Genomic DNA, 16,029 nt, shown 5'->3' on the forward strand with positions numbered 1-16,029 from the left:
ACAGATGCTTCCACACAATAATCTGGATCGTAAATTACTAACTACTATTTGGACGATTTTTATTTTCTGGTTTGTTAATTGTCGAAAATTGGTTAATTCGTCTAGCAAGCTGAGATTTTATCTTAGCTTCTTCCACTAAATCTGGTCTTGGATGAACATAATAAACCTCTGGATTGCCAAATTTATCTTTTTTTGGTGACCTTCCAGGCCTTGGGGCCCCTGACCCAAGTCCTTTTGATGGCCTCATTTCAACATAACTGTTCGGAGTTGTTACAGGTTTCATATCATTATAATAGTCAGGATCAGTCAGTAAATCGTCTCCTGGACTCAGCTCTAATCTCTCTCTGACATTATTCTTGGAATCTGTAAAAACACTCCTTTTAATTCTAGACGCCTTGCCACTAATACCAAATCCGCTTATTACAGTTGAATCAGCTGCAGAAATTTTGCTATAAGTATTTGCTAAAGAGTTAGACTGATTCTGCATATGAACATTTAGTCCAAAAGAACCAACAGTTGGACCAAAGGATCTTCTAATTCTGGCAGACTCCTTATGTAATGGTTTCAGGCCCACCTCTTTACCCATTGGGTTTGCAGAGCTTTCTCCTAGGAAGACACGATTACCTCTTCCTCGAACAGCTTTGGATTTCCCAATAGAACTATATAGCCCATAGAATCCTGGAAGGTTTTCAAAGCCTTTAGGGGGAATAAATTCTCCATCAATAGATTCATAGTAGGCTTCGGCTGCCTTCCTGCAATAAAAGTTAGCATTCTGTCTTCTTTCCTCCTTTGTTTTTCCAGAAATTCGAGTACCTGAAATTGCTCTAAATTTTGCATTAGATATGACAGAGAAACAGGCTTCAGTCATACCTCTTACATTTCCCATAGGTTTTTTGTAAAAGTCCTTTGGCCTTTCAATTGGAATCCCTACTACTAAATTTGACCCCTCGTTTGCAGGTAAAATCTTTCCCAGTTGAGAAATGACAGTCCATTCTCTATCAGCTAATCTAGAGCTTGCTAACTCTTCCTTGGTCAAAGTTTTTTCTTCCAAGCTTCCCTTAGGTGGTTCACCTTCTGCAACTGAAGCGTCAGAAGAGCGGCTACCTTTGCTCCGATTAGATCTGATCTTTTTCTTGGGTTCTTGTGAGATTCGATCAGGATTGCTCCTATTCCTAGGCTTGATTCCACTTATAATATTTTTCTCTTCATTTTCGCCTACGGTTCCTTTAGAGATAAAGCTATTAGAAACCAATTCTTTATACTCTCTATCTATTTGATCAAACTTGTCCTCGATTGGGTTAACCTCCCTCCCTTTAATCGGCCTTCCACCTTTAGTTCCAATTTTGAGTCTTTTGACCTTGGCGGTTTCTCCAAAGTCGCCCAAAGGTAAAATGCGATTACTTGTTCCAAAATCTGTAGAAGACCCACTACCACTCTGATTATCTGGCTTTCCATTTTGCTTTCTAGAATTGGGGTCTGGAATTGCCGGAATGACTGCAACCTTTGCAACATCTGCAATATTTCCTCCGAAAATTGACTTCATATGCTCCAATGTTTTACCCGCCAAAACGGTTCCACCACTTGAGGCATGCGCGTTCCCTTGCAATGCAATTTTGCTTGCAGTGTGGTGCTTCCAGGGATAGGGGGCAGTTGGCGCCCAAACAATATTATTTCCAATAGGTGAAGGTTTTCCACTTCCAGGATTAAGGAGATTAATTTCGGCAGAAGTAAGGCTATCCATAATATTTTTGCGCAAATTTTCCTTGTAACTATCACTTTCAAAGTCTTTTTTGTAGATTTCCCACCTAGAAGTGATATACTGGTCCATATTAAAGCTATTTAATTCAGGGACCTCCTCTCCTTGTTCAGGATAAAGCTCGTAAAGTGGGTCTCTCGGGTCAGGGCCAATTCTAGGTCTGGTTGCAATCATGTCGAGAATCAAAGCGTTTTCCGTGGCTGCTTTATCTCGGCTAGAGTAGTTTACGTCACCTCTTGCTTCATCGGTAAAATACTTGTAGCAGACATCTCTACAGAATTGTAGTAGGGTTTTCCTGGATATAAACTTGAATTTGTCCTTATTAGCTCCATTATTCCCTTCCTTTCCAAGCAAAATAGCCGAAAAAAGCTCATATGAGACTAATACAAAGCTTGCAAGGTGATTATTTCCCTTTGAATCAAAAGCATTTTTTAAGTCTTTCCCTGAAATCTCTGGATAAGTATTCTTAAGCCACGCAGAGTCGATTTCAAGCACTCTATTCATCCTTAAGTACTTTTCTTCTTCAATTCTTTTCTTAGCGAGGTCTATAATGCTATTCCATCGTTTGGAGTAGTCTAGACCCAAAGGATTTCTTAGCTTGAATTTTCGACTAACACTATCCAAATCATTCAAAATTGCAGCTTCTTCTGTTGCATCTTCACTTAGAGCGTGATCAACCTTTTCTTGGAAAGCGTATTCGGAAGCAGTTCTGCAATATTCTTTTATGATATCCTCAATCTTTTCTCCAGCATGCATATCGGGAAAAACAACCCGTAGATGTGACGGAATATTAATATCAGTTGCTAAAGTTTGAAGAGCAATTTCGCATTGAGACTGGAATTCCTCCATATCATAGCTTCCTTGGAATATGGTGTGTCTTACAAACCCTGGAATTTTCGAAATTCTCGAAATAGAGCCAATTTTGCCATCAACATCTCTTTGCTCAAGCTTCGAGTACTTACTTTCTAAATTTGCAATGACTCCCCATTGTCTATTTCTTTCAAATTCCAAAATTGCTCCTGGATAACTAAATCCACTACCTTTGAAAATTGAGCTTCCTCTTTTATCAGAAACATGCAGAAGAACATCATCGCAATATGAATTAAGTATTTCAGAATCGTCTTTATCGCCACTTGCAAAGACTCTAACAGCAGTAAGAATCTCTTTTAATGTTAGCTCTTTACTTGAAGGCAAATCAGGGTTTGTTTGGCCTTGCAACATTGTTATCACTCTTTTGCAATCGGCTACAAATTCCTCTGGACTCTTTGAGCCCAGCCAAATCTCTGGAGGATTCAATGGAAGATTTGAAACTCTCTGTTGCCTTCCAAGAAGTAAATCTATATGCATTTGATTGTAAATTGCTTTCCATAAATTCTCCCTAGCTGTTGGACTATTAGAGAAGTAATCATCCCCAGAGGCATCTACAAAACCTCCCATCTGCCTTACTCTCTCCCTGACCTCTTCAAAAAGCTGATCAAAGTTTTCAGGTTCGTGAAGTTGAGACTGATGGAAATAATCGTTCAAATAACCCCAGTTATCTTCATTAATAGCCCACGTTATTGCATAATCAAGATTCAAGTTCTCATTTAAGTAAAAAAGAATCCATTTCCTTATGTTCATTCGATTTGTGTGCATGAATTTCAAAAACTCTATGAGCAACTCTCTATTTGCCTCCTTTTCTCCATATGGTGCAGAAATTGGATTTGAGTCGTCATTTCTCCACTCATATCCATTCATGAAAGCATCTGAACAAAATTCTCTGATCACTACTCCCTGGTACTCTGGTGAGACTGTTCCCCACACCAAAAGTCCTCTTTCACCCAGCTTTTGCAAAATTTGCATGCAGGCGGGCACAAATTGGCGCCTTTCAACAGGCCCTGGGAAATATTCTTTAATTTCGGAATACTCTGGAAGCCAAGCAATTCTTTTAATATTACGTCTTCGATCTACCTCAACTTGTGAGAGGATCATTTTCCACTGTGAAAATGCGTTTCCGAAAGAGAAGACAACAGTTTCTCCTTCTATCACCTGCGCGCTTTCTTGTTCTGACTTGTTTTCATGCTCTACCGCAGAGAGAGAGGTCTGAGGGTCTGCTCTAGGCATAAGGTCGACTATTCCTTCTTGTTTCTTCTTTTCTAAAGAAAGCTTATATCCAGAGTTATAGGCTTCGTTCGCAACGTGAGTGCACCATCTCTCAAGCTGAGCCTTCTGATCCACCAAACTTCCCTCTCCTGGAGAATATAGCTTTCCTGAAATTCTTAGATCTGGCTCATTTCCTGATTTCCATAGAGTCCAAACAAATGCAAAGCAGTAGTTTCTGAATTGTACTATGCTTCCTGTCCCTTTGTATTTTAAAAGAGAACTAATTGGTCTTCTCTTAGGTAGGCCTGTAACTGCTGGAACCCAAGTTGCATACTTGTTAATATTGTCAATATTTGAAAGCTTATACATCCAAATCCATTCAATTGCTCCGAAGAATGAGTCAGCAGCTTCTTCACAAACCTTTCTCATTGCCATTTCAATTAAGGCCATATCTTTGGTATCAACCTCCATTTTCATTATTTCTTCATCGCTTTTAGCTTTATAGAACTTTAATGACTCGATGCACCTAGTTTCATATCCTACTTCTCCTTCCTTTGATTTCCAGAAGCTCTTTTTAATCTTTTCCTCCTCTTCCTCATCTTCTGAAGAAGGGTTCACGTTATATCTAAATAAACTCAAAGCATAACTTTCTGGAGGAATAGGGTAAACCCAATAAATTGTTGTGCTCTTCTTACTCTCTTGAAGCCTCATTATAGCTTCTACTACCGAATTCCACTGGGATTCTGTATCAGCTTGAACTTGTAGAAGACTTTCCATTGAATAATCTGTGTTTAGCCCATCAAAGTATCTCTTGGAGGCCTCAGTACAAAAGTCTGAGAAAATCTTCTCCATGTTTTGCTCAACACTGCTTGATCTCAAAACACTAGATCTTAATGAAACGCTTCCTTCTCTGTATAACTTACGTAATATTCTAAAGCAAGTTATCTTAAAGGTTGCTCGAGAAAACTGAGGCATATTCCATTCACTAGGAATTACATCAGGCAAGTGAGTTGGAGTTTCTATATTGTTTTTAAGATCCTCCTTATTCTGATCTAAAATTGCCTTCCACTGTGAAAAACAGACTCTTGTTGGCTTCAAGTTTGGAAATCTGGGAGTGTAGCTTAGATTCCCATCAATACTTCCTATTGAAAAGTGTCCTGGAGTATCCTCCAAGTCATGCATACCTTCTAATACTAAAGATTGGTAATTTGCTTTCTTGTAATTGGTTACCCTTGATTTATAGCTTGCAAAATCAAAGTATCCCACATTCTTTAGCCTTGAATCAAACTCTGAGGTATCTTTCTTAAAGTACTTTCCAGCTGCTTCATGGCAGAATCGTTCCAACTTTGACTTATCCATAGAGGCACCTTTGTCTCTATAATGATTTGTAGAAAGGTGAGGAAATACTTTGCTTAAGAAGAGGTCGTAAATTACTGAACAACAATTGTTCCTCATCTCATTAAATGTTTCAGCTGCAAAATACCTAAAAGGTGCATATGGTCTGTAAATCGGTACCCCATTAATATATTTCGAATTTAAGGAAAAGTCATAAATGTAACTCCATTGTCTATTTCCAAAGTAGTAGTCAGCTGCATAGTTACAAAACTCATTCAAAACTTGCTCCTCATTTGGTTTTGCCAAAGGTAAAAGTTCGTATCTTGGAGGATTTTCTTTAATTCCCTCCCTTATTAGTTCCACGCATAGATTCCGCATCTCCCTCATCTTCTTTGGCTTTGTATCTGAGCTAAACTTTACTGGAAAATCCTTTGAAAAAATCTTAAATCTCTTCAAATTCATATTTAAATCCCTATCCTTTTGTGTAATGATAGCTTTCCACATTGTCCAAATTTCAGGATCATCAACAATTACACCATTAATATTAGTTGACAAAGCTACAGCAAGTCCTCCCTCATATTCGTAGTCTCCCTGATCGGTTCTTTGATTCCTGGTAGGACAAGTTTCCAACTTTGTGGAGGCAAAGGAAAAACTTTGGTTAGGCATTCTCTGAGGCATAAAATCTGGCAAACGATCTGGGGAGGCAATTCCTGTTGATCCAACATGAGTATCAATCTTTGTAGCCAAACTCTCACCTACAACCTGAAGGAGATCCAAATTTGGGTCCCTGGCAACAAGGGCATCAGTAATCATTCTAACTTCACGATTCCAAAAGAGCTGAAGTTCTGGATCTCCCATGGCAGTTTCTACGTAGCAAAATACTGCAGCAGAAATGCAAAAGGTAGTTCTGAGAAACTCTGCCTCAATCTCATCACTGGAAGGGGGAGTAATAATTAGCTTAGCTTCCAAAGCCTTCAATGCTGAGATACAGTTATAATACAAACTTTTAGGATCTCCGCTTAAAGGAAAAACTGATTGGTTGATTTCACTGAATTTTGGGATATAGTTAAACCTCATTTTACCTTTTTCAATCTTCCATGTGGTTTTGTCTCTCTCAACCTGCGAGGTAATGCATTCCCACTCATCCTGTCGCTTTTGAGGCCTAATTGGTGCTTTATCTAAAGGTATAATATGAGATAAACCCTCTATTCCAGGCTCAGTACCAGGAATTGGAGGCCCAAGAGGTAATGGAAGCATCTCAATCTTATCTTCTTCAGCTTTCTCTGGAGTATCAATAGCTTTACCCTGCTCCTCAGGGTCTTTCTCTTCCAGTTTCTTCTGGTTTTCCTTAAATTCTTCTCTACTTATTGCCAGATTCTTCATTTTATAATTGTTTAGGCTCTGGTTTCTATTGCGGCTATAATTAAATTCGTACTTCTGCTCACTTTTCTTAAAAGGAATTGGTAGAACATCTGAGACTAATTTAATTTTTGTTAAATCTTTAATGAATTCATCTTGTTTCTTCTTATTTATAGGGTCAAACAAAGGATCAAGCATTTGAAAACTTGGACTATTCGTCGGGGATTGGTTTGGAAGAGGCGGAGGTGGTGGGGGAGCAGGCGGAGGAGAAGAACTCAATGGAGTATTTATTGAAGAATTTGGTTCCGAAGATAATTTTTGTAAATCAGATTCTAAAGTTGTTTCTGGAGAAGTTGACAAGGACGATATTTGTAGGTTTAAGCCGCTTTCTGGTCTCTCATCAGAACTTTTATCTGTGATTCTCCCTGATCCCTGATTTCTATTCCCATACTCCATGTCCAATTGGGACATAAATATCTCAGGAAGAAATGCACTGGAATGATTTTGCTGGGTTAAAAGTGGATCTTTTTTCTGAGTTTCATCAGGTGCTGAACCTAAACTAGATTTCCTAGTGGATAATGATCCATCTGGAGTTGAATTCCTGATTTTTTCAAAAGAATGATGTTGTTTATTATCTTCCTGAAAATTATTTGAGACTTCTTCGTATCTAAGAGGAGAGTAGTTGGCTGTTCTTGAGCTTCGAAGATTTTCATAAGTGTTAGATGATGAAACTTTCCCAGAAATAAAAAATATCCAAAGAAGAATAGCAGGAATAAGTTTAATGTAAAGCTGGAAGCCAGAATTATTCCTCTTCCAGCTCTTTTTGGTTCTTGACATTGGAATATTTAATCCTTCGTGAAAATGGCGAAAGAGTTCTATATAAAGAACCAAACAATAGAAAAAAGTGTATCTGATTTTCAGGTTCTTAGTAAATCAGATAAATACAGTCAACTTTATCTTACTCATTAGGAAATTGCTTGTTTTTTTGATATTTCTTAATCTTTTTAGAGTTTTTTAAACATCTTGGTTCTCGCTCACCAAAAATTTAGATCTAGCTGTTGGCGCCATAATGGTGCCACTATAAAAATTATTATTTTGCGTTAAATGCATAATTCTGCAAAATTACTTAGAAAGAAGAAAAACTCAAAAATAAGTTAATATTAAAGCAGTAGCTACCTATATTCCATTAATACCAAACAGTTTTTGAAGATCAAGACGGATTTTTTTTTTTTGCAACCTATTTTTATAGAAAGCTCACTTTATGTCAAAATAAAAGGCGCCAAACAATCTTGTGAGTGTTTTCACACGGAAAGAAAAAGCAATACAGAATTTTGCCTGACAAAATTAATAGAAGTGGTTAAAATAAGCAAAATGGCAGACCAAGATTCTGGTGAAGTGTTAGGACCTTGTTTAAGCAAAGAGGAGGAGCGTATTTCTGAGATTATAGACGCCTTTAAGGATACTTCGATTTTAGAAAAGTCTCACTCAGAGTCAGAGAGTGTATCTTTTACATCTGCATTGGAGGAGTCTGATATGGAGCTTGTTGAGGAGCTTGATCCAGTTTCTTCTAGGGCATTTCTTGACAGAAAGATGAATAGTTTGCCTCAGCTTCAAGAAACTGTTGGGAATCTTGAAATAACAAAGAGCACTTCCATGACTAATTCTGGAAATGCTAAACCAATTCAGAGAAATATTGGAGGAGTAGAAATATATTCCGCTTTAAACCCATTTTCGACCACTTTAAGTTGCTTGTTAATTGAGCCATCAGAAAGTGATATAATAGAAGATGAAATAAGATATATCTATTTAAACCAGATTCTTTCAGAAAACGAACAACTCTATCTAGCAAAGTTAAGAAAGTATGCTAAGAACCACGGCTACAAGTTTCCTCACTCTATTTGGATTCAGGCATTGAGATTTTTGGCTTCTTCCCGTTTTCATGTCCAAACGGCTTTGGAGATGATGGTAAGTAACCATGAATTTAGAATCAAGGAGCTACCAATAAGTGAGAAAGATGTGATGAATGATCTTAAAGTTGGAGCTATTTATTGGCATGGTAAGGATATTAAGTGTAGGCCAATACTTATTGTGAAGCTTGCAAAGCTTGATACTTTTGTTGGTGAAATCGAAAGAATCCAAAAGCTATTATGTTTTTGTCTAGAATTCTTTCTTAAATACCTTCAGGTTGCGGGAAGAGTTGAAAACTGGAATGTAATCATTGACTTGGCTGGAAAAGGGATAACTGATCTACCTATTCAAGTCCTAAAGTCTGTTCTTTCACTTGTTAATACACGTTATAGAATGAGACTTTATAGAATGTTCATTGTAAACTGTCCAAAGTTTATAAATGTTGTTAGCAACGCTCTTGTTGCTGCAATTCCAGGATCATCAGTTAGAAAGGTTAGATTTATTGATGAATCCTATTCTGATGAAATTACTAGTTTGGTTCCTCTTGAACAACTTGAAGAGTCTTATGGAGGCAAATGTCCTAACTTAACCGAAAACTTTTACCCCTTCAGATTTTACCCAATGAATGAGCTAGATCAGAAATTTCCTAATATCCACGCTATAATACCCCCTGAATATATTTCTGGAATTTCCATTGAGATCCCACCCAGATTTGATCTAACAAAACTCCCATGGCTTAACCAAATACCTAATGCTAACTTCACTAAGAAAACAGCAGAACAGCTTTCTCAGATCCTTGGTACCGAAATTAAACCTAAAATAACTACAGAAGACATTACTAATCCTTAAATCTAGTGGTATACTTTTAGATTTCTCAAGATGAAATTATAATCCGCGCTTTTTACTTATCTGATCCCTTACAATATAAGTAATCACGCCATTTTGCCATTTTACCCAATAAAAAGTATCAAACTTACTACGAGAAATCCACTACATATAAATATTTAACGTGTATTACCTCGTTTGTTTGCTTGAAAATTTGCATTTAGATATTTTCACTATTCTTATTCTTTGTCATTGTAGTTTTCTAACCATTATTTCTACTTTAATTACCTACTCTATCAGTCTCCCGCCAAATACTACATTTTCATTTTATTCTTTGCCTTATAAAAAATGAATCTAAAAAGCTTAATTCAGTCTAATCAAAATCCATAGACCTATTCTCCGTTCTACTCAAATCATTCTTTATATCTCAACATTCACCTATTATAACACAATAACGCTGAAAATTAACCAAATAAAAAATATTCTCTCATCACTAATAACTTTTAATTACCTAATATTCTTTTTTCATTATTTATAACCCCCCTTTACATGCGGAGACACAGACGTGGCATGCAGCCAAATTAAAAGTTAATTAGATTAAAAAGGTTGGAGTGAAGAGGAACTATAGAATAAAATGAATATAATATGGGGATTTAAGATATCATGCTTGATATTGGTGGCCTTGTTGCAATATGCGACTAGTGACCAGAAAGTAGAGCAAAAAGACCCATATAGAAGTACAATGAGAGTGGAAGATCTTAATAATATTGATAGAAAACGTTCAAAAGCCGATTCCTATGTATTTTCTGATAATATGTTGCAACTTTCCGCACAATTTCCGGTGATTTCACCATTTGAGTCGCTTTCCTTGGTCTGGCTATCAATATATGATAAGATCCAAATACGACATAGAAATGAGGGTGCATTAATTATATTATTCCTCTTAAGCCCAATATATAGAGTTATAAATGATGAGAATTTTGATGGTGATGAGCTTTTTAATGAAATGGAGTCATTTGATGAACAATTATCGCAGGTTATCTATTGTCTAATCCAAACTAATCATGGAATTAACTGTGAATCGGCTATTGAGGATTTTACTACCTTTATTAATGACCAAATACTCTATGAAATTCAAAAGCATAAAAACTCGGATTATGATATTAATATGACAGCTAGAATTGATCAGATTACTGATGTTTTGAATACTATTAAGAACAAACAGCTTTATATTATAGATAAAGAAAATCAAATTAAAATGTATAATACATTAAATCCAGAAGCTTTCATATTCCACATATTTAATATTGGTAATTTATTAGAGCATTATATGGATTTTAATTCTGGAATATCATTTATAGCTATTTTGGGTCCATTGAGAACCTTTCTTGACTTAATGAATAAAAACTGGGGAATTGGAGAAAATGAAGATGCTAGTCGATGGTTTAGAAATAAAATTTCTCCTTTGAAAAGTGTTTGTGATGATATTATTCTTGGTGTTAACAAAATTAGGGAGGAAATTGATCACTATTTTCAATCAAAAAGCTACGAGAAGCTCATAATTTTGACTGAAATAAAGCTTTATACTGATTCTTTGAAACAATTCTGTACAGACTATAATGAGTTCTTGAACTTACCAGATGAAGATCCTAAAAAGACTAAAGAAATTTCTGAGAATTTAAAAGCTGTTAACTTGATATTTGTTGATAGAAAGAATGTAATACTTGGTATGCAAACTTCCAAATTATATGAATATTCCCGTAAAGCTGCTGACACTAATTCTCAACTTTGCATGGTTGAAAGTGACAAGAAAGTACTTTCTAGTCAAGGATTATCTGAATATGAAATGGATCAAGATATTTCAATTACACTTTTAGATTTAATTGGTCAATTTTTTTTGAATAATAAGATAGATACAAAGTTTAATGCTTGGCTCGTTAATACGTGTCCAACAACAAAGAATTTGGTATTAAATAGTAAATTTGCAAGTATTGGAAGGTCTTTTGGTTCTATTGGGAATCAAGTTAAGAATCTTAGTACCATTTTAAGTGCTAGAAGAACTAATTTAGCTTCAAAGATATGTTCAAGGCTCAACTCAGAACTTGATGATGCGAATTATAACAATAGGAGGTTTATAATAATAAATAGATTATTAATTCCTCTTGTGGTTAATTCATCTCTGCCAAGCATAATCCCTGGAAACGCTCAAATATATAAAAATAAAGATTCAACAGACAATAAGATGAATCTCGAGCAGGTATTTGTAGATACAGATAGATCATGTTTAATTAACTACTTTGATACAATGAACTATTATATTAGAGAAACTACAAATATTTGTGAAAAGATTAAGGATCATTCAACATTATTTGGATCAGCATTTAATAAGATTGCAAACCAAAAAGCAATAACTCAAATGAACCAAAACTTACAAAAGGTATCTCAATCTCAGCTATTACACGAATTCAGAGAATTAGGAAGGGACTTGAAAGGTAGCAAGTATGGTCATTTTGTTTCTGAAGTGGGAAATAACTGCTTTTCTTCTTTAATGCATTGGTATCACTTTAGTAAGAAAAGAAGAAAGCTTAAAGGAGCAAGACGATTATTAAGGAAAGCATTTTATACATATACATCGACATTTAGATATGTGAATGTGGAGCTTTAGCCANAGCTAAGAAATATCCAGACAGCAGCAGCAAATTTGGAGACAAATGAACTAAAAATGCTTAACAAATGGATATTTTGTTTTTCTAAATTCAAAAGTAATTAGTAGATATATGAAAAAAAGATATACAAAACATACGGCCAAGATGGTGAATGAACATTATAAATTCCCAGCTCAAATGTTGAAAGAAGATTTTCCAATAACAATAGAGAATTTAAAAGAGCTAAATTCATTAATAAAGACAGATTTGGAGAAACATAAGAACGAATTGGAGGAAGAATTATCAATGATTAAGGAGTCAAAAGAAGGAATAGCAAAAATGGATGAAAATAAACAAATTGAAAAAGAAAGTCTTCCTTTCTTTAAATCGGGTAAAACCAATTTCGTATTGATAGGACGTGATTTCTCAAGTTTTGCACTATGTCAATGTAAGATTAGAGGTTCAAGACAGTTTGAGATGCTAAAGCTATTTTCTGACTTGATATTTCAAATTCAACATGTAGATATCAGAATAACAGGATATGAAATGTTGTCACATTCTCTAAAGAAGGCAGTTAGACAAATGCTGATAATTATTTCATTAAATGAGTTTGCTATAAACTTACTTCCAAAGGTAAGAAAAGGTGGATATCAGAGGTTCTATAGGATGAAGCATACAACACACAAAGCCTTAAGAAAAAGGATCAAGAAATATCTTTCAAATATAAAGCAAGACACCTACAAGCTATCAGTAGTATTGAATTCATTGCATAATTTGTTATTAACAGCTTTTAATCACTTTAAATATGATCCAGAGCTTGATGTACTAAGAAAATCATTTTCAGGAATAGATACTGAAAAGTCCGATTGGGGAACATATTATCATAATAACTCTCTTCTTAGAGCAAGTAAAGCAGTAAGGAGAAGTACAATAGAGAAGCTAGTAGGGAATTTCTACTTTGGCAGAATAAGGAGGAGTTTTAGTACTTTAAAGGAGACGATTTTACAGATGTTGAATCCTCAGCAGATTTTGAGTCTATCACAAATATTCAAAACTGATTTAGGAGTTAAAGATATAGATGGGATTGCAAGCAGGCTACATCACTACTTGAAGAGTATTTATCCCTCACAAAATTGTATCGGTGTAGACCAGGGACAAAAATTGGAGTCATTCTTTGCCTTGTGTTAAATTAGAGATAGATTAGTCAAACTTAATATAACTTATTCTTTATTTTTTTAATATACTATAGGAAGTTAGAATAGAATGAAATTTTTAAAAAAACCCCGCATGAAACCATATACCGGCATTATATATAAAGTCATTACGTGGTGCATGCAATTAGATTGTTTTTACATGCAACAATTTTTTAATGTGGACAATCAGAAAATTTGTATTAAATAATATTTTTTTTTCTGAGAATATTCACTATTTCTTGATTATTTCTGGTGATAGATGTGCTGGTAGATCTTTGTGGAAATAAATGAGTATTTGGTTTTTGTGATTGCCTACTATAAACATTTTCAGAAGATTTTCTTTCTTTGAATGTAAGGAATTTATGATTATTTGGTGTTCCAGAATTACGGTTTAATATATTGGAGTTTGAGGTTTGAATCGTTGATTTTGGTAAATTTGATGAAATTTTATCTATTGGAGTTAAATTGCTGAAGGGTTGAGGTATGCATGAAGATGCACCAATTGGGTTGGAGAAGTTAGAGTTGGTTTTTCCAATTATTTGTGAAAACGAATGGCTTTGAGGTAGTATGTGTGAATTAAGAGAAATACTTTGACTTGAAATATTATTAGAGGCCGGTGAAGGTTTCCTTGGAGTTTGGAAAATTGGAGAGTTATTAATTTGTTTCCATGATGACGCCGTTGAAGGGTTGGATAAAGGAGAAGATATGTGTGTAATAAGAGGAAGATACGAGCGTTTTGGGGTACAAATTGGTATTTTTGAATTACCAACAGTTGGGATAGAACAATGTTCAATGACGCTTTGAGAATTACCAAGCTTGTGTGATGCTCCAGGAACCATCGAGTTTGGAAAGAACTCACTAACGAAAGATTCTCCTTGAATTTTATTGGTATTACATGAATTGAAATTAAGTTCTTCAGAGAGATTAGATATTGGAACAGAAGTAGAAGCTTTTGCAGAGTTATAAAAAGAAACTAACAAATCATCAGGGAACTTGTCAAAGTTTGAATGGTCTAATTTGTGCTTGACTTTTGGTACAATTGGAGGTTTTTGGAGACGGATTTTGGTAAAGTCCATTCCTTTAAAGAATGGATGCTTCAAAGCTTCCTTTGCACTCTTAATTCTTTGTGAAGGTTCACAAACTAAAGAACAAATCAAATCCATGGCTTCTGGAGAATATTTATGATGCTCTGAGGGCAAGTAAAAATGCTTATCCCAATTCATCACCTTGTTTCTCGTTATAAGTGAGTTTTGGCCTGGATCTGATAACGGGGGGCCACCAAAAAGCATTTCAAATAATATTATCCCTACACTCCATAAATCTACACAAAGGGAGTAAGGCTCCCCTCTATGAATTTCAGGAGCCATATAATCTGGAGTGCCAGCATGAAAGTTTTGATCATGAATAAGTACTTCATGTGGATCAATTCTAGCAGTTACATTCTTTTGAAAAGATGAATTTACTGAAGCATTCGAAACAAAAGGTCTTTGTTTACTTTGGATTATTTGCTTTGATAATCCAAAGTCTATTAATTTTATATGGCCATCTACGTCTAAAAGTATGTTATCCGGTTTTATGTCTCTATGAATATGACCTTGAATATTATTTAAATAATCTAAGGCCAGAAGTAATTCAGCAATATAAAATTTTGCCGTTTCTTCATCAAAAGTATGAAGATCAATCAAATGCCGCATTAAATCTCCTCCTGGCATATATTCCATCAACATATAATAGAAATGGTTGTCTTCCCAATAATAATAAAGTTTATTAATCCACGGGCTATCTGAATTATACATTAATGAAATCTCAGTATTCAGCATTATCCCAGTGTTCAAAGTTTGTTTTTCTTCAACTTGTTTCTTAGAAGAATTAATATCTATCTTTATCAAATTCTCAAGGTTATCGTGTTGGCTTTGATTATTCATTATTTGACACTTCTTTGCCTGTTTTAATGCATAAACATTCCCAGTATGAATATCAAATACCAGTCTTACTATTGAATAACCTCCTTGGCCAATTACAGAAATGGTGTGGAAGTCATCCAATGTCACATTTTGACGCAATGAAAAGATATTTCTATGATACTCTACGGAGTCTTCATCAACTTCTTTATTCAAAATCTTTTTCTTACAAGAAGCACAATACTTTTCTTCAGGTTCTGGACTTTTACTTTTATTTGATAAAGAACTAACATCCCCAGGCTTTTCCCTAGAATTCTGCTTTAAGTTAATATCTGATAAATTTTTTGAAGTCTCATTATTAGAGGTACTTTTCTTTAAAAGAGAAGGCTTTTGCTTGCTTTCTGTTCGTGTTGATTGTGTAAGACTAGAAGAACTGTTAAAGCGACTGGAAATCTCTCTTTTGTTTAAAGAATTACTGAATTCTTTGTTATTTGATAAGTTATTAACCTTTGAGCGAATTTTCTTGGAGTCATTACCACTCCTTGAAGATGAACATAAGGACCAATCAAGAACCATAAGGATTTTTTTTAACAATAAGATAAAGCCTTTTCAGCTAAAGATATCCCTTGAAAATATAGCCACTTCCTTAATTTAAATTTTGACTAAATCTCGATTAAAGTAATGATATTACGTTCAAATTGATATATACGTATTTAATTTCTTCAATTCCAGCTATATTTAAGATTAGATCTCGAGTCAAAAATTGAAAATACAAACTTGAAAACTGTGATATTCTCAGTTCGAGTAATTATAATTTAATAATAATTCGAGTAATAAATATTCGAAATCAGCTAAAATAAAATTAAAATCACTTTTGAATATTTACCATAATACCTAAAGATGTAAATTTAAAATATTGAGAATACGAAGCAGGTCTTCATCTATAATTCTGGGTAATAATTTTTTTTTCCTTTTCCACCAAAGCCTTGTTTTAATAAATAATCATTTTACCTCAAAATTTACTC

At 34.7% G+C, this 16,029-nt stretch overlaps 4 protein-coding genes across 4 annotated transcripts; 2 read left to right on the top strand and 2 right to left on the bottom strand.

Annotated features, from left to right (window-relative positions):
* Window positions 1-37: 37 nt before the first annotated feature.
* Window positions 38-7,369, bottom strand: Chro.10146 (hypothetical protein). Its single annotated transcript, XM_663341.1, has 1 exon — window positions 38-7,369. One exon carries the CDS (start codon window positions 7,367-7,369, stop codon window positions 38-40), a length of 7,332 nt encoding a protein of 2,443 aa, XP_668433.1.
* Window positions 7,370-7,903: 534 nt separating this feature from the next.
* Chro.10145 (hypothetical protein) lies at window positions 7,904-9,289 on the top strand. The annotated part of the gene is made up of 1 exon (XM_663342.1): window positions 7,904-9,289. One exon carries the CDS (start codon window positions 7,904-7,906, stop codon window positions 9,287-9,289), a length of 1,386 nt encoding a protein of 461 aa, XP_668434.1.
* A 610-nt stretch (window positions 9,290-9,899) lies between these two features.
* Chro.10144 (hypothetical protein) lies at window positions 9,900-11,930 on the top strand. Its single annotated transcript, XM_663343.1, has 1 exon — window positions 9,900-11,930. The coding sequence occupies one exon, from the start codon at window positions 9,900-9,902 to the stop codon at window positions 11,928-11,930; it is 2,031 nt and encodes a 676-aa protein (XP_668435.1).
* A 1,373-nt stretch (window positions 11,931-13,303) lies between these two features.
* Window positions 13,304-15,580, bottom strand: Chro.10143 (CBK1). Its single annotated transcript, XM_663344.1, has 1 exon — window positions 13,304-15,580. The coding sequence occupies one exon, from the start codon at window positions 15,578-15,580 to the stop codon at window positions 13,304-13,306; it is 2,277 nt and encodes a 758-aa protein (XP_668436.1).
* Between the last annotated feature and the right edge of the window lie 449 nt (window positions 15,581-16,029).

The sequence above is a fragment of the Cryptosporidium hominis genome, assembly GCF_000006425.1.
Source record: "Cryptosporidium hominis TU502 chromosome 1 CHRO011050, whole genome shotgun sequence".
In the NCBI taxonomy this organism is placed as follows: Eukaryota; Apicomplexa; class Conoidasida; order Eucoccidiorida; family Cryptosporidiidae; genus Cryptosporidium; species Cryptosporidium hominis.